Raw genomic sequence first — 17,521 nt, forward strand, 5'->3', positions numbered from 1 at the left:
AGCCGCATGCTGATCTCAAGGTGACCGGTCTATTTAGGGACTTGGTGGTCTAGTTATCGAGGTGTTCCGCATACTTACTGCACATATTGCAAGTGTAGCCGCATGCTGACCTCATGGTGACCGGTCTATTTAATTGACTTGGTGGTCAAGTTATCGAAGTGTTCCTCATACTTACTGCACATATTGCAAGTGTAGCCGCATGCCGACCTCATGGTACGAGGGTACTTGGTGCAGTATCCTAGGTTCTTTATGCTAAGGCACGATTTCTGATCATAAGAGTCAGAGCATGGAACTAAAAAGAGAAAAACAATAATTTGGGTGTTATAGAAAGGCAGGTCCAGGAGCTCCTGATGAAAACGGGGTTGAGGGTGTTGACAAAACACCTGCCCTAGTCATACAGTGTGAGCCATGTGACGTTAGTAATAGTAGAGTCGATTGTGTTCACTTTATGGAGGGTATACTATATACCTTGCACTAGTTATGCAGTGTGAGATTTCAGCTCCTATACACTTGTTAACCCTCCAGATTCACCGCTGTGGAGAGGTATCTCTGACAATAACGAACCGGATTTATTGGTATTAAGCACCTGTGTTGGATGGGTTAACAGCACTGAGCGGTAAAGAATACTTACTGGTATCCATAGGAACAAGTTGGTCTTCCATATCCGATTGTATCTCCTCGCGCTCGTCATCCGTCAACCTCTTCTTCCCTGAAAAAATCCACAGCGAATGCTAGTTATGACGATAGCGAGTACCTCAACATGAATGAAACAACAATGGAATTGGTAGCACTTGAAAAATGCGATCTATCTGATGCATTTAAGGCAAAGCTTAGACGCCGCTCTCTCCATGTACAAATGAACGATCGTTTCAACTTCATTTGCATTGGAACGGCACATTAAAAGAACGGCGTCTAAATTCGGCCACACTAGGCTCTATTTGTGTTCCAAACTACGACACGTAAAAACCCTTGTTTCGCGATCTAGGACGAGAGTGCTTGCCCCGTGAGCCCAACCTGGTGTTAGCTAACTTGGGCTCCATTGATAGACACCAACTTACCGTCGCAGTTATAGAGAAGGTTGGCTTGAAGTATGTCTAATTCGCTGAGTCCCACTCTCTGCCCGATCTCAGGCGCTTCTCCTTCATCGTTCTGCTTGGTTGTCTCCAGTGTTGGAAGCAGGAGTGACATCTTGGAGAAGAACGCGCGCCCGTACTGCATGATGGATCCGTAGTCGTAAGGCACGTTACGAGAGTCGATGAATTTTGTAGAGAACTTGTAGAAGTTGCGCTCGTACCCTGGAGATAAAAACAACTAAAATAAACAAACATACATAGAGACTCAGGTCTCCTTTAAGCTCCAGTTGCTACCTAGAGGGTAATACGCCATGATGGAGTACCTCAACAAAGCGCATACAAAGAACATGGAAATATTGTTTGGGAGGAAGAATATAATTTTCGGGTGTTATTTTTTTTTATGTTAACTGTTGTACTTCAAAGACAGTCCTAGACAGCTTATTCCCCGTGAACGTAGAAATCATGTATCTGGTCCCTATTTTTATCAGTATGTATTTTAGCTTAAGATTTTCACTGGCTATTGGGATTCATGTTCAGATCCACTTGCAGGGCTATCTAGTCCGATTCTCGTTGACATGACCTTTTATTCTTTTATAGTTATTAATTATTACGCTTGAAATCTTACCTGGAACAATGTTCTTTTGTACAACGTGCACAAACTCGTCCCTATCGGGCCTGCTGTGCTCGTGGAAAAAGCCGACAGCATGGCCAAGCTCGTGGATGATGTTCCCTGTTTTACACCGCAGCGCGGGGTCCCCGATAGTCAACTTCTGTTCACCCCCACCCCTACCCACTCGGGATGCACACCTTGGAAACAAACACAAAACTAGTTATCGCCCGTATACCTCACCCCTACCTACACGGGATGCACACCTTGGAGACAAACACAAAACTAGTTATCTCCCGTATACCTCACCCCTACCCACACGGGATGCACACCATTACGTAAAACTAGTTATCTCCCATACACCCCACCCCTACCCACACGGGATGCGCACCTTGGAAACAAACACAAAACTAGTTATCTCCCGTATTCCTCACCTCTACTCTTCACCGGATGAGAACATTTCAAATAGGAATTGATATACCACCTCCTTCCCTTTAAATACGAATTTGATATACCACTTATCCCCTTCAAATAGGAATTTGATATACCACCTACCCCCCTTCAAATACGAATTTGATATGGTCCTTGTCTTTTGTCTCTTGGAACTTCAGACACGTTTTGTCCTGCCAATGATCAATGGCCTCACGGGTGTTTTTCCGTCCGATCTCGTCTGGCACATAAGAGATAAGAATCAGACGTATGGACAAGAAAGTAGAGATTACTAGCATCATAACATGTAAGGTCATCCCACCAGTTGATGGTCCTTCATTTGTTGGCCTCCCTCGATAGCTTATTTTAAGGGGCATTCCGGAAATATTCTCTTCAGGGACGTCAACTAAACCGGTCTGGCATAGGTACACCTTTTGGAAAAAGAAAGCTTATATTATCTCCTACCGACAGGGCACGCTACTTTTTCTCTCGCGGTGCGAGCGGCGTGAAGATTTTTAAAGTGAGAGTGTCACGCCTTCCAGGCAAAGGCTTGCTGAACTCACCAACGCTATCGTCGAAGTAGTAGTTCACAGTTCTCTTTGGCCAAAGGAATTTCTCGTCCTTGATCAAGGCGCGCTTGGAGCCCATTTGAGTGTTCTGTGGTTTTCCACCTTCCTTCAATCCTTCCAAGTATTTCTGTTGCTCTTCACTCAGGATCATGTCGCCCTCGAAATAGTTGTGTCCAAAATTCTCCTCTCCTGCAACCCATTTGAAGATAGCCTATTCAAATGGTATGTAGCGCTACGTCATGACCACCCCACCCCTCCCCTCTTCATCACTGGAACAAGGTTTAATCATTATTCCAGTTTAACTATATACATCAGTTATGTTGAGCTCTTCTTTTGATATTACCCATGGAATCATGGTATATTTCTTGTATTATTCCTCCTGGCCGTCAGTATAACTGAACACAACTACTGGCAAATTGTAACATTTGGGCCGGTTTTTCTCTAATTTTCTCTAATACTACTCATGATGTACTGTATACCTCCTTCTACCTCTGCTATCAGAACTATTGGCGGGGTATACTAGGGAGTTTTGTCCCAGTAAACTATTGCATACGATTTCCATGCATTTTTTTAATCCCCCTTCCAACCTTGTGATACTTTCTTCGTTCTACTATTCGCCGAAGACGTATCTTGATGTGACAGTATTGTCATATTTCCCTTAGTATGTCACTCACCCAACTCTTCGCCTTGATTCCCGATCCCTTCCGCTTTTTCCCCTAAATTAAAACAAACAAGAATCTCAGCAATGGCAACCATTAGTATATAAAAGCTGTAGTTGCTCTTCATGTTTTGTCTATGAGTCTATGTAAATCCGCTTTTTGTGACGCTGCAGGTGGGAAAATCAGGGCAACGCGCACAGTCCCCGTGATGTGTGAAAACCCGTGCATGTAGCTTCGTGATGTGTATAATTCCGTGCATGTAGCTCCGTGATGTGTGCAACCCCGTGCATGTAAATCCGTGAAGTGTGCATAACACCGTGTGCCCGCACCTGTTTATGGGCTGTAACGATATTTTACGGTGATATGACAAAGCTGGGACGCGATTGGTCGAATCGTTTTACCAGCGGGTAGATAAATTACGATTATACAATGGTATTCCTGTATCGTGAGCTAGACAATACAAGCCGGCGCAATTGTATAGGATGTTGATTTAGTTATAGAACCGTTTTAGATATGCGTTTTTGAGAAAAGATCGGCTCCTAAACCATGCATGTTCGACATTAAGGTAAGAAATGATGACGAAAACGTTTGCAGAATCGAAGCAAGAGACACGAAGAAATTGAAGGATCCTCAGACAGGAATCTCAAAGCGCCAAAGGCGACAGCGAGATCCTAGACGGAAAAAATCTTAAAGGCGACGTCGGGACGGTAAGATCCCAGAAGAAAAGAATCTCGAAGGCGACGACGAGATCCTTAGACGCAAAGAATCTCAAAGGCGACGACGAGATCCTAGGAAACAATCTCAAAGGCGACGGCGAGATCCTCAGACGGAAAGAATCTCAAAGGCGACGACGAGATCCTCAGACGGAAAGAATCTCAAAGGCGACGGCGAAAAATTCGACGAGACCGAGTAAATCCTCTCCGCTGTAAGGCTAGGTTTAAACGTCGTATTATCCATGAGCCATATTTAATGCAAATGCATGCAAATGAAGATGAAACAATCGACTTGATTCTTTTGCATGTATTTGCATTGAATACGGCTCATGGATAATACGACGTTTGAACTTAAGGAAAACTAAGGAACGCTGAAAAGTTCCAAGTGAGGTAGCGCGGGTAATTGGATCTCGAAAGTTGTATCGCAAGATGGATCTCAAAGGAAGACAAGACCGTCAACAGTACTTGAATAATTTATTGTGAAAATTAGAAAAGATGAAACGGGTCACCCGACAAATTGTCTCTTTTTTATGTTTTCATTTGTTCATTTGTTGATAGAGTGTGTGATAGTAATGTCTTCGTCACGAAGGTCTATCGCCACTCAAACTTTGAATTGTTTATGGACATGTGCCCCTGGCAAGGGCTGGGCATTTCGTATAAGACAATAAGTCTATCGAAACTGATAAAGGCTACAAATAGGAATAGATCAAGAGGAGTTGCAGTTCCCAATTCTTGTCTTTTGAGCTAGACACTTAGACCCCCTCTGAATTTCTTTCCGTGGGGCGAGGTACGGGAAATATATGAAGCACTCAGACCCCGAAAAAAATTGTACAATGTACACAGTGCAATGTGTACCCAGTATATTAAATCAATAAAAAGCATGTTGTATATTTGAAACGATTGTTTTTTGTTTTTGTTTGTGTGTGTGTTTGTTTAAAATGGGATGATAACAGCAGATCATGGGGAGAATGAAAAACTGTCATGTCATAGTCATGCCTTTCTCATGTCTTTTTTTTTGTCAGGGCTCGATTCCTATCCAAAATGAGTTGAGTTTGTCAGCCCAAAGAAAAAAATAATTAAAAAATAATATAATAATAGAGCTGTTTTTTTCAGTAAAAAAAAGGATAATTTGGTACTAATATTTCGTATTGCGGCAGTATAATCGGGCCATGTAGAAGCTATCGGAAGATTTTACCGCATTGGATTGGTTTGGATTGATGTAACACAGACGAAGAACGAGAATACAATAGAACAATGAGGGTAATCTAGCCGATCCTGTTAGGGCTTACGAGTGGACTTCTACACTTCTCGTATAATTCTGCGCATTCTTCGCGTGACTCCAGCGCTGTCATATTTAGCACCCATCTCTGAACACCATTAATTCCCCCGTTCCCTGCCTCTCTCTTCTGTTGATCTATCAAAAAACGCTCAGTGTAATCATTTCAAACTCTGCAGTATTTCCAATGGCTCGTTTGGTTTTCGCAGCGTGCGAGCTTGGAGCCACTCCTGGTGTCCAACAGGTATCCTGGCGTCCCATTAGTGTTTGTACGTCTCTTCAGAGTATAGTCTCTTTGGTCTTATTTTGCATTCAGGATTTTCTCCTAGAGGACACGAAAAAAGGTATGATTATCAGGTTCAAGAATAGTCACTTCTTGTCACTCGTTATGTTATCGGCGAAGAGAACGTTTGAGCACAAAACTATAGCGTATTCCCTGCAGAAAACCTTTGTCCGTGCATAGGTAGAGAAAGTTGTCTGTCTTAGGGAGAATGCCTTTACCCTTGCATCCTGTTTGTCTAGGGACGTTACCTTTCACCCTGTCTTGTCTAGGGACATTACCTTTATCCTGTCTTGTCTAGGGACATTACCTTTATCCTGTCTTGTCTAGGGACGTTACCTTTCACCCTGTCTTGTCTAGGGACATTACCTTTATCCTGTCTTGTCTAGGGACATTACCTTTATCCTGTCTTGTCTAGGGACATTACCTTTCATCCTGTCTTGTCTAGGGACATTACCTTTCATCCTGTCTTGTCTAGGGACATTACCTTTCATCCTGTCTTGTCTAGGGACATTATCTTTCATCCTGTCTTGTCTAGGGACATTACCTTTCATCCTGTCTTGTCTAGGGACATTACCTTTCATCCTGTCTTGTCTAGGGACATTATCTTTCATCCTGTCTTGTCTAGGGACATTACTTTTATCCTGTCTTGTCTAGGGACATTACCTTTCACCCTGTCTTGTCTAGGGACATTACCTTTATCCTGTCTTGTCTAGGGACATTACCTTTCATCCTGTATTGTCTAGGGACATTACCTTTCATCCTGTCTTGTCTAGGGACATTACCTTTCATCCTGTCTTGTCTAGGGACATTACCTTTTATCCTGTCTTGTCTAGGGACATTACCTTTATCCTGTCTTGTCTAGGGACATTACCTTTCATCCTGTCTTGTCTAGGGACATTACCTTTCATCCTGTCTTGTCTAGAAACATTACCTTTATCCTGTCTTGTCTAGGGACATTACCTTTCATCCTGTCTTGTCTAGGGACATTACCTTTATCCTGTCTTGTCTAGGGACATTACCTTTATCCTGTCTTGTCTAGGGACATTACCTTTCATCCTGTCTTGTCTAGGGACATTACCTTTCATCCTGTCTTGTCTAGAAACATTACCTTTATCCTGTCTTGTCTAGGGACATTACCTTTCATCCTGTCTTGTCTAGGGACATTATACCTTTATCCTGTCTTGTCTAGGGACATTACCTTTCATCCTGTCTTGTCTAGGGACATTACCTTTCACCCTGTATTGTCTAGGGACATTACCTTTCACCCTGTTTTGTCTAGGGACATTACCTTTCACCCTGTCTTGTCTAGGGACATTACCTTTCATCCTGTCTTGTCTAGGGACATTACCTTTCATCCTGTCTTGTCTAGGGACATTAACTTTCATCCTGTCTTGTCTAGGGACATTACCTTTATCCTGTCTTGTCTAGGGACATTACCTAGGGACATGTACCTTTTTGAACCTTGCATTTGTAGAGCAGCTTGGCCTGCAAAGCGTCGCAGTCACTGAGCTTGTGACGCTGCCCGATCGCCTCGCCGTGTGGCGTCTCTATCGTCTTGGCGAAGTTGTCTTTTGAGAAGAAGTGTGCGCCATAATGTGTGACGGATTCGTAGTCGTACCCAACCCCTCTTGAGTCCACCTCTTCCGGAGTCTCGGCAATGAAATTGTCCACCATATCTACCACACATGAACAATGAGAATTTGTCCAAGATAAGCTAGTACTAGATTATTATTGATCGTTTTCTATTGCACTCATCTTCGCCTCTTGTCCCCATGCAAGATATTGACAAACTGGGTTTGTTCTGCCTCTATGGAATCACCCCCGTTTTTTTTTTGCGCCCGTTTCTCGAAACACCCAAGAATTCTCGGGCCCGAAAACTTTATTTTGCATTTTTGCCCAAAATTTCGCATGTTTTCTCTGTTTGAGAACCGCTTTCATGTTTTAGAACAGTTTAAACTTCCTCTTGGTTCATATTTCAAATGATAACGCTATTTTCGAAGTTTTGCTGAAGCCAGAAAGAGGTCCCGAGAACTTTCTTAATATTTAAGCCATGTGAATTTCGGGCCCGAGAAGTTCGGGAAAGATCAAAATCTATAAATCCATCTCCCTTCCCTCTCACCCGGCATGATGTTATCCCAAGATATCTTGATGTACTTGTCCCGGTCAGGTCTGCTGTGCTCGTGGAAAAAGCCGACCACGTGTGCGATCTCGTGTACTATGTTTCCGTGTTTGCACGACTCTATACGCGCAGCGTCACCAACAGAGATTGTCTGTTCGCCCCCGACCCTTCCCACGTTAGACGAGCAGCTGGGGCGAGAGATTTAACTTGGTGAAAATATATTAGGCGTGAGTGTGACGCTCACGTAGCCTTTCCGAGCCAAGTGCGACACCCAAGCGGGACACCGCTTTTGGCAGCAATTTAGATTTCACAGCATGAAGCCTTGGCGTGATATATCTGCACGAGATAGCGTGACACCTTTGATGTCAATTTCAAAACGTTATAAAGTGTCACCTCAATGTGGCCTTTCAATAAGAAATGACCCACTTTCTGGGAGAGGGAGGGGGATTTGTACCCCCTGCAACAAACTAAGGGTCATCCTAAGATTAACATCATAGCCGTAAAAAGACCTAAAACTACATGACAAGGAAAGGAGTAGGAGAAGGTTATTTCCTATAAACTAAGAGAGGGGAGCTTACCCTCACTAAAAGGTAGTTAATAAGAAAATAGATACAAGTCCACTGTTTAACTATATGAATTATGTGATAAGCATGGATTTGATAAAGACCTTACCCCCCCTCATAGGTAAACCTAACGTAGTCTTGATCAGAGTCGGTCTTCTTCCTGAACGTAAGGCAGGGCACTTTTTCTCTCCACTCCCGTAAGGCAGATTCAATAGAGTTTTTACTTTCGGGTCCTTCATGAGTGTGCAAATAAAAATAAAAAATAGCAATATTTAGTAAACAATGGTATAATCTTCGTTTTCTATTTTGAATCAAAGTGTGATGTTTCACATCACTTCCAAGGGTTATAAACTATTGAAAGAGTATAAGGAAATACTCACGTAAATCACTATCGACGGTGTAGGGCACAATTCCGTCTGGCCACAGATCCTCGTAGCCTCTGACGATAGCACGCGTGTTTGTGTGTTTGTCTTTTCGTCGACTCTTCTCGATAAAGTCCCGTTGCTTTTGGGTGAGTCTGATGTCACCCTCAAAGAAATGCTTCCCTATATTCATCTCTAGCGCGCCTGAGGCCAGCATGAGGCGAGTAAGAAGAAATCATTGCAGTTTGCCTAAATGTTTTCCTCACTCAATATGTTTCTGGACTGTTTGTAAGAGACAACCTCCTTGGCGTTGACGACGATTAAGTTAGTGATGACGACGATGATAGTGCGGTGATGTTGATGATGGTGATGGCAATTATAGTGATAGACGATGATGATTACGATGATGATTACGATGGTTATCGTGAGTTGACAGGGCCGTAGCAGGCATCGAAATGGGGGGGGGGGGGGCTACAACAAGTCCTTATACTGGTATTTCCTTATAATTGTGAATATTGGGGGGGGGGGCACATGCACCCAGTGCCCAACCCCCTGCTACGGCCCTGGGTGATGGCGGTGATGAGCTAATTAGCCCTGGCAACGAGGTAATTGTTGATGGTTTTGTTAACCATTTTTTTACCTTCAGTCAAAATTCAGTCAAAATAATTTTGTATAGCTATTTTTGGAAACTCGCAAAAATATGAATTTGATAATAATTTGTTAGCTAATGCATGGTTTAGGAGCCGGATTATGTCACTGGTTGTGCATTTTTATAGTTGCTTAGATCTTATTTGGGTACCACCCCTCCCCTCTCCCTCCTATCCAAAAACACAGACACCTTGTCCCACTCATAAACACACGTTGCTAGCTATTATAGTCTTACCGGGATCAGAGATGGGCCCCTTGGTCCAATTTTCATTGAATCCAAAGTTCCCCTGGTATTTCGCCGTCTTTTCTTTTGTAATCACCATTTTTCTCGCAGCTTTCTTCGCTAGTTGATGATGTCCAGCTTTTGTGCTTTTCTTAGCAAAACGTTTTTTCGCTTTCCTTATCAGGGGGTTCGTATATTTGCTGTTAGACTTCTTGGAAGCCGCGTGGGTTTTCTTGGACTTTACTCTGTTGCGGAGCGTAGCTTTAGCGTTCATGATCTGGTCATCGGATTCCTCCTCTTCAAAATTAAGAAGAAGAAAAAATCAGAGGGGCGGAAGGATAGTGGGCTGAACACGCTAAAGATATCCCTTTTTCCTTTGCTTTTCCTTTTTAACTCGTGAATGCTTGCAAAGCATTTACGAGTTATTGGAGGGACTTCTTTTTGAACAAATATGGAAAGGAAATACCGGTAAAGGATCCGTAAAAAAAAAAAAAACAAGAAGGAACTTGAAAGCTCGGTTGTAAAATTTAAGTATCATCAGGCATTAACAAACACATCCCCCGATTCTTACCGTCACAGCTGTAAAGTAGTCTGGCTTGCTGTATGTCCTTTTCACTAAGTCCAACTCTTTGTCCAATAGAGTGGTCTCCGTTCAGTGTAACGATCGTCTTCGGACGCTCGTCCCCGTCTCCGTTAGTGAAGAAGTAAGCCCCATAATGCATCACGGAGTCGTAGTCATATGCCACACCTCGGGAGTCGACAGTTTGTAGATTCTCCTTAACGAAATTCTTTTGATACCCTGAAGACAAAATGCCAACATTATAACACACGTAGGCAGGATCGCGGAAGGTATAACTTAAAATAAATATTTGTAAGTTCTGACGAAATTTAATTAAAATAAATAAATTGCAGTAGCTTATCAATCTTATCGCAGCTAGATGCTCAATCACGAGAGCGCAAATTCAGACGTGGTCGAGTTAAGGGAAGAAGTTGAAGGCGACTCATGTCTGACCACGGATCACAGCAGCTAAGATCGAGATTGTTGGTTTTGTGGAGTGAGAAAAACCGAAGAACCCGGAGAAAAACCCTCGGAGCAAAGGAGATACCAACTAACTCAACCGGAACCGGAAATCGAACCAGGAACCATGTGATGAGAGGCACAGGCCTCTACAGAGCGACGCTCTGCTCACAGCGCCACATAGGCTTCCATTTGAATAGTAAGCTACGCCCAAGGGAGGGGGGTGGGGGTGGGAGGGGGGTTTCTTGCGCGAACTCGCCTCGCCTTTCCCTAGCGCTCAATCTTATACAAAGTAGAGAAATAGCGCCCAATCTTATACAAAGTAGAGGATATGTTACCTGGCATGATGTTACTCCATTTCACCTGGATATAGTCATCTCTATCAGGCCGGCTGTGTTCGTGGAAGTACCCGAGAGAGTGAGCTATCTCGTGTACAATGTTACCATGACGACAGGTTGTGCCTGAGTCGCTACCGACGGAGATGGTCTGCTTCCCCCCGATCTTACCAACGTACGAGGAACACCTGGAAATAAAAAAAGGTAATACATACATAGTCTTTATAGACGGTAGAACCGAAGGTATCGGGGGAGGGGGGGGAAGGATTACATATACATAGTCTTTATAGACGGTGAAACCGAAGGTATCGGGGGAGGGAGGGGGGGGGGTGAAAAGGATTACATATACATAGTCTTTATAGACGGTGAAACCGAAGGTATCGGGGGAGGGAGGGGGGGGGGGTGAAAAGAATTACATGTACATTGTCTTTATAGATGGTGAAACCGAAGGTATCGGGGGAGGGGGGGGGGGTGAAAAGGATTACATGTACATAGTCTTTATAGACGGTGAAAAGATATCGGGAGAGGGGGAGGGGTGAAAAGGATTACATGTGCATAGTCTTTATAGACGGTGAAACCGAAGGTATCAGGGGAGGGGGAGGGGTGAAAAGGATTACATGTGCATAGTCTTTATAGACGGTGAAACCGGAGGTATCGGGGGAGGGGGAGGGGTAGAAAGGGGATTACATGTGCATAGTCGTTATAGACGGTGAAACCGGTAGGTATCGGGGGCCCAAAATTTGGTTGGATGACCAGTTCGTCTTTTATACATCAAAATATGAATGGGAAACCTCTCCTCGCTTTGTTCGTTAGCATGTAATTTCATTTTTTAAATGGTTTGACTGCCCCCTACTGGATTTTCGACAAACGACCTAACATTTGTTGTCTCAGTGTCTCTCAAACTAAAGGGTGTGGCTGTGCCCCCCAAATATTTTCTCTATGTTTCTGTATAGTCTCTCCCCCCCAATATTTCGAGGCCTGCGACGGCACTGAGTATAGAGGCCACCTACTCACCCTCCCTCGTACACAAACTCGATGTAGTCGGAATCTCCTTCCTCCTTCTCCCTCAAATTGATGCAGGTATGATTTTTCCACTCTTCTATGGCTGATTCAACGAAGTCCTTGCTTTCATCCCCTGCACAATTCAAAATAGATTAAGAATTCACAATATTTCGATATTACTTTTTTTACATTTATAAATGACGTTATTCTGCGAAATGAAATACATAGTTGCGTCATTTATCGATCTCTCAGAGTCCCCCATCGTCTCTTGCATTCACCGGCGTCCTTAACGACATCTCGTTCATCGCCTGAAATGATACTGTTTTTCACGTCACTTTATTTTTTTCAGGACTCGAAAATTTCATAAAACAAGGTACCACTGTTATGTCATAAAACTGTAAAATTCAAAACAAATTTTATAGCGGAGCCCCTGCGGGGCCCAATAGTCATAGGAAAGTGGTATAGCTATAAGATAAAGTTCCCATGGTTACGATAAGATTCCTGTGAATTTCCCGTGTCGGTGCCTCGCTCCCTGATTGTTCGAAAATTGAATGGCGCCAAAGTGGGAACGCGCGCGCACAGAAAAATAATTCTCTATTTCTTGCATTCGGCGAACATGCCACAACAAAGCTTTGTCGAGGAAGTAATATAGGTTAACAGGCCTGTACCTAGGGGGGGGGGGAGGGTCCAAATTCGGTTCTCAATAGACGTGTTATTTATAGAAAACTATAAAGCATAATCTAGATCACTCTGGTATGTGGCCAAATCCGACATTAAAAGTCCCGTGGAGATTCTGCAAAGTCATAAAAAAATCCCTCTTTGTTCTTTCGGGGGTGGTCAGATTTTAACAGAGAACCCCCCCCCCCCCCCCCCCCCCCCCGGAAAAATTTGGTTGGATTGAATCTGGCATGGAGAAGTGTGTTTGAGGTAAATACAAATGTTTTATATCGACAGAAAACTTTCGTTCGTTCTGTTTGCCGTAGAGATTGTCAAAACAATTAGTACAACTGAGTATGCCTGTTCTGTTCCCTGTATTTTCTTTGTTAGATCAAATCAGATTTAAACTTGGCATACTAAATACAGAGGCAAATTCTGTATAATATGAATATTCAAAAATTAATGACACATTAACTTATTTGAAATTTATTTTACGGCAAACGTGCATTCAACCAACGCGCCCAATTGCTAGTGTTTTTGATAAATGATAACAGACTTTTCCCGGTTGAAATCTTTTCCTTTTACTTTCGACAAAGATTCAGGCACCTTATTTAAACCTTTAGTATCTTCTTTCACATCCAAATGAGATTTATCGAGTTTAAGGCTTACTTAGCAGTGTTTCACCACGGGAATTAGTTACTTTGTCAGCGATTTCTTTATAAAATAAACAAAATAAATTCCCAATTTGGGCCAATTTATGTTGAATGTTGAACTCAGCGAATAAAATATTTCTAACCTTATAATCCAAAATGTCTCCTGCCTTCTGAGTTAGCAAAGCCTCTTGGTATATTTCTATTTCTCTTGTCTAAAAACCCTAGCGATCGTTGTTTTCAAGTCTCGAACAACGGTACTATAGGTACTATGCCTTTTTAGTGTTCGTGACAAGCCCGAGCCCTCTCCGAACCTAACTTCGTATTTAGGTTCTATATAAAATAAGAAGGGAGTGAAACAACGCTCGATTCCATTGTTCAAAACCTGCCTAGTTACGGCCAATGTTGTGATGTTGGTATGAGACATGATTGATGGACAGCTCACCTTCTCTTTGAACTTATACCTCGGCGCCGACACTTCGGAGTCAGATTATCCTATAGCCCGTGGTTTAGATAACACGAAGAGCTGATTCGTACTTACTCAGATCATCTGAAATGACGTACGGCACCACTTTGTTATCCCAAAGCCTGTGCTCGGACTTGACTAATGCTCTTGTCTGGCTATCTCGCTGGGATTTGGTGATCCAGTCTCGCTGGCTGGGCGTTAACTTGATGTCGCCCTCAAATAGGTCTTGACCTATATTCATCTCACCAAAAGCACCTACCAAACACACGTTAGTTTACAATCGTCCCCAAACAGGTCTTGACCTATATTCATCTCGCCAAAAGCACCTGCCAAACACATGTTAGCTTACAATCGCCCCCAAATAGGTCTTGACCTATATTCATCTCACCAAAAGCAACTACCAGACACATGTTAGCTTACAATCGCCCCCAAATAGGTCTTGATCTTTCTCGCCGTTCCCAATGAGGGGAGGGGACGGGGAAATGAGACCGGTTCCGGTCACTGCCCCCTCCCCCACTGATATGTATGCTTTTAATGTTCACTTTACTAATATAAAGACTTTTTGTTTTCATTTTCAGACAATGCACAACTTATGACAATTGAACCATTAAGCAAATTATATTAGGGTCGTAACAAGGGGTGGGGCTCAATGTTTTCTCATTAATCAGTATCGTGCCCTCCCCCCCTTAATATTGAGGCCCGCTACAGGTCTGCATTTTGCTTTTTTATTGGACAACACTTTGCAGGCTATGGAATAGCATTTGAGCTATTAAGGCTTTGATTTATGAAGCTTAAAAGTGCAATTTTTTTATCTTTTAAAAATTATTTTCGTGGTGGATTTGTATAGTAATATTACAAATAAAATGAGACTTAGAAATATCGAAGTAAATAAAGGCCACCTGCTTCCATGAAAATGTTCGACTCACCCTGAATCACTGGATCGTTCATGTCTAACTTCATCATGGCCTCTGCATGACTGTGTATTGTCATGGCCTCTGTATGATTGTGTGTTGTCTGGCTTGCCGCTGGTTCATGGGTCTGTTGGGGAATCTCAATTACCGCGTTTAGCTCCTCTGAAAGGCAAGAATGAATGAACGAATTAAGGAGAATGAATGAATGAATGAATGAACAATTATAGTAGGGTTTTTTAGCTTATGGTTTATTGATCTTATTCAGTGGCAATGAACCCAGAGCCCATGAAGGGGATTAACTACTTATTAAAGGGGCAGTCGCAAGTTCGTTTCAAAGTGAAAATACACCGTAGAATCGTTATTTCTTGAGATCGAAATAGACGGCTGAAAGAGTGATGATGTGAAATCCGTTTGCATCGCGCCGAATTTACTCACAAGAAAACAATCAAACTTTTAGATAGTTTTAAGTAGTTTTTCTCTGTGCTGGATTGGTGACGGTAGCATTCTTGAAAAATACCGCTGATGGTGCGCCTGCCCTTTTAACCGAGCGCGAATTCTGTACGGAGAAATATCAGGCCGAGGTCTTGAATGTACGGCCCAAGGCCGCAGGCCGAGGGACTTGCAAAAAAGACCAAGGTCTGATATTTCTTCGTACCGACCGAGCAAGCGAGGTTGATAATGTATGGCTTTTAAAATGTCGAGAAAACAAATTCAACTTTCGCTTTCGCACGAATATCGATTAGTATCTATCAATTTCAAAAAAAACTTTTTTGGGTATTTGCATCCCTTGTTATTTATTCTTTTGCTTGTTTGTTCGTGTATTTCTAATGGCTATCGGTGGGGCCCGCCGGCTCGTCGGATTGTTTTTTCTTGTCAAAATTTTCTTTTACACAAACTTCTCATGATAATAAAATCGTCGTAACCCGTTCTCGACTTCTAAGAACTGTTTCTTTTCTTTTTTTTTTTTTTTGCCGAAATTTGTAAACTCGCTCGGCTATGTAAACAAAGCCTGCTGCGAAAAAAATATCCAAAACCGCCCACGGGCAATATCGTAGGATTCCAGCCCGCTCAACAGCCAATTAAAGCGCGCGTACTATCGTAGCCAGATAAAATAGAATGGGGTTCTTCAATTAGAGTGAAGGCATACCTAACCTCAAAAGGAGAGCGCAGTAAGCAAGCTTATGCAAGCCAGATCAATCCAACCAGTCCCTAGTTAAAACTTAAGATCATTCTGCACAACAAAACCATCCGTAGCAAGAACTGACAGGCTCGCAACTTTACTTCTGTGTAGTACTTGTAATATTGTTTTAACAAAAATTTTCAAATTAAATCTTTTATGTTGCGTAATTTCCCGTAATCCAATCAATTAACACTTGTTACTATCATTATTATCAACTTAATTGTCAGCTTATTTCTATCATCCACTCTCTATTTTCTTTAAAAGATCTTGTAACTAGATATCAAATACATGGAGCACTTACGAGCATGCGCGTTGAAGATTAGAAATGCTGCTATCACCGCCAGGGTGGCAGAATTCGGACAGGCCATGGTCGGCTCTCGGAGGAATTCCTGCAATATAAAGTACGCGACACTTTTAAGGTTATCCAGTTATGTAACGAATATATACAAAAAGCCCAAATTGTCGTGTTTTAACCAGAAAAATGAATACAATACACCAAAAACGTCTTCAGAGCAGAATGAAGAAGGTGAATCGTTACAAATTTACATGTTATGTAACGGTTATGTCACGTAATCACCCCGCCCTGTCACGTGACAGTCACGCATATCGGGCACGCACTTGCTTGACATTGATGAAAATTCGGATAATTCAGATAAACAGTAATCCTCAACTGCAAACTTTTGATAAGAAGGTTTTACGTGATTTATGGTAGGACAAAAAGCACTCCTTTTTGTTAAATCTACTCTCCTCTATTACATGTGAGATCTTCGCTACACCAATGAATTGTGATCGATGATAAAAGATCGTCGACGATGGACATTCAAATAGTTTACATTTACAGAACAAATAAACACCATCATTTTCTCAGATTAACATATACTGTCAGGTAATACACTTAAAAAGGTTAATCTAGTATTTTTTTACTAAATTAAATGTGGAGCTTCTGGACTATTTGTAAATAATCTAATGTCGAAAAAAACGGCGGTACCTGTCGAGTTTCAACCAACACACACTAACCACCAATAAGAGAAATAACGCTTACCTTTCAATAAGATTCCCTTGAAAATAAACTCACGATCGAGCCAAAGACTGAGGGAAGGGAGAAAGTGGACTCTTAGGGGTAGAGTTCCTTTCTCTAGTTAGAATCCCAGTGTTACCACTCTCCCAAATGACGAGTTTCTAGCGATCAGAGGCCAAGTTCTATTGGACTGCTGTGATTGGCGCAAAAGTTGTCAGAAACTGGTACTTGTTGCTGGCAAGCTCAACCAACCACGAGACATAATAATTTATGGATGAGAGTAAGTGACACATTATGGAGTTTCTACTTGCTGCTTTGTTACATGACTCTTGTTACGCAGTCATGGGGTTCGAATCAATCTTTTTGGGAAAGGAACATTTAAGGCATGTTCTGGATATAACATAAATTTTGGTTTATGAGCCAATATATTAAAAATATATTATGAGCCAATAAACAAAACGTGTGGAAAGTATTCTCTAAAAAGGTTAATATCCGAAAAAATGTTTTTTTGTAATTTCTACTTTTCATCTTTGTAATGCTTGATCCATAGACAAATACTTTTTTGAAACCCTGGGGGGTTGTGTCGGGGTTATATCTGCAGCTGGAGCCATTGTGGCCTTTGTATATATTGCTAACCCTGGCATCCAGACATGCGTGATTGATGGATAACCCTTTCTTCTTTAAAATACCAGAGAAAATGGGGGTCTAGTGGAGCCCCTAGAAAATGGACATGAACACAGAAACTTGGCTGGGAAGAGGG

The 17,521-nt window shown here is 42.3% G+C and overlaps 1 protein-coding gene and 1 long non-coding RNA gene across 4 annotated transcripts in view; one reads left to right on the plus strand and one right to left on the minus strand.

Annotated features, from left to right (window-relative positions):
• Positions 1-10,744, plus strand: part of LOC125567972 — a 27,933-nt gene extending 17,189 nt beyond the window's left edge. The window contains exon 4 of one of the 2 annotated variants that reach the window (XR_007311956.1): positions 10,459-10,744. This is a non-coding gene — a long non-coding RNA (uncharacterized LOC125567972). Of the gene's footprint in view, positions 1-985; positions 4,568-10,458 lie in introns of those variants that run through there. The other variant, XR_007311957.1, reaches the window with a different exon arrangement.
• Positions 1-16,955, minus strand: part of LOC5521463 — an 18,523-nt gene extending 1,568 nt beyond the window's left edge. The window contains exons 1-15 of one of the 2 annotated variants that reach the window (XM_001641325.3): positions 16,786-16,949; positions 16,045-16,132; positions 14,579-14,725; positions 13,728-13,907; positions 11,892-12,012; positions 10,881-11,065; positions 10,096-10,323; positions 9,537-9,821; positions 3,353-3,394; positions 2,673-2,867; positions 2,236-2,350; positions 1,699-1,880; positions 1,059-1,295; positions 632-709; positions 176-292 (exon numbers count right to left, since the gene is read on the minus strand). In XM_001641325.3, coding sequence (XP_001641375.2) covers positions 176-292; positions 632-709; positions 1,059-1,295; positions 1,699-1,880; positions 2,236-2,350; positions 2,673-2,867; positions 3,353-3,394; positions 9,537-9,821; positions 10,096-10,323; positions 10,881-11,065; positions 11,892-12,012; positions 13,728-13,907; positions 14,579-14,725; positions 16,045-16,111 — 2,179 coding nt within the window. In that variant the 5' untranslated portion in view covers positions 16,112-16,132; positions 16,786-16,949. Of the gene's footprint in view, positions 1-175; positions 293-631; positions 710-1,058; positions 1,296-1,698; positions 1,881-2,235; positions 2,351-2,672; positions 2,868-3,352; positions 3,395-4,507; positions 5,652-7,060; positions 7,286-7,728; positions 7,917-8,400; positions 8,525-8,671; positions 8,858-9,536; positions 9,822-10,095; positions 10,324-10,880; positions 11,066-11,891; positions 12,013-13,727; positions 13,908-14,578; positions 14,726-16,044; positions 16,133-16,785 lie in introns of those variants that run through there. The other variant, XM_048729120.1, reaches the window with a different exon arrangement.
• Between the last annotated feature and the right edge of the window lie 566 nt (positions 16,956-17,521).

This window comes from Nematostella vectensis, chromosome 6, assembly GCF_932526225.1.
Source record: "Nematostella vectensis chromosome 6, jaNemVect1.1, whole genome shotgun sequence".
Taxonomy (NCBI): domain Eukaryota; kingdom Metazoa; phylum Cnidaria; class Anthozoa; order Actiniaria; family Edwardsiidae; genus Nematostella; species Nematostella vectensis.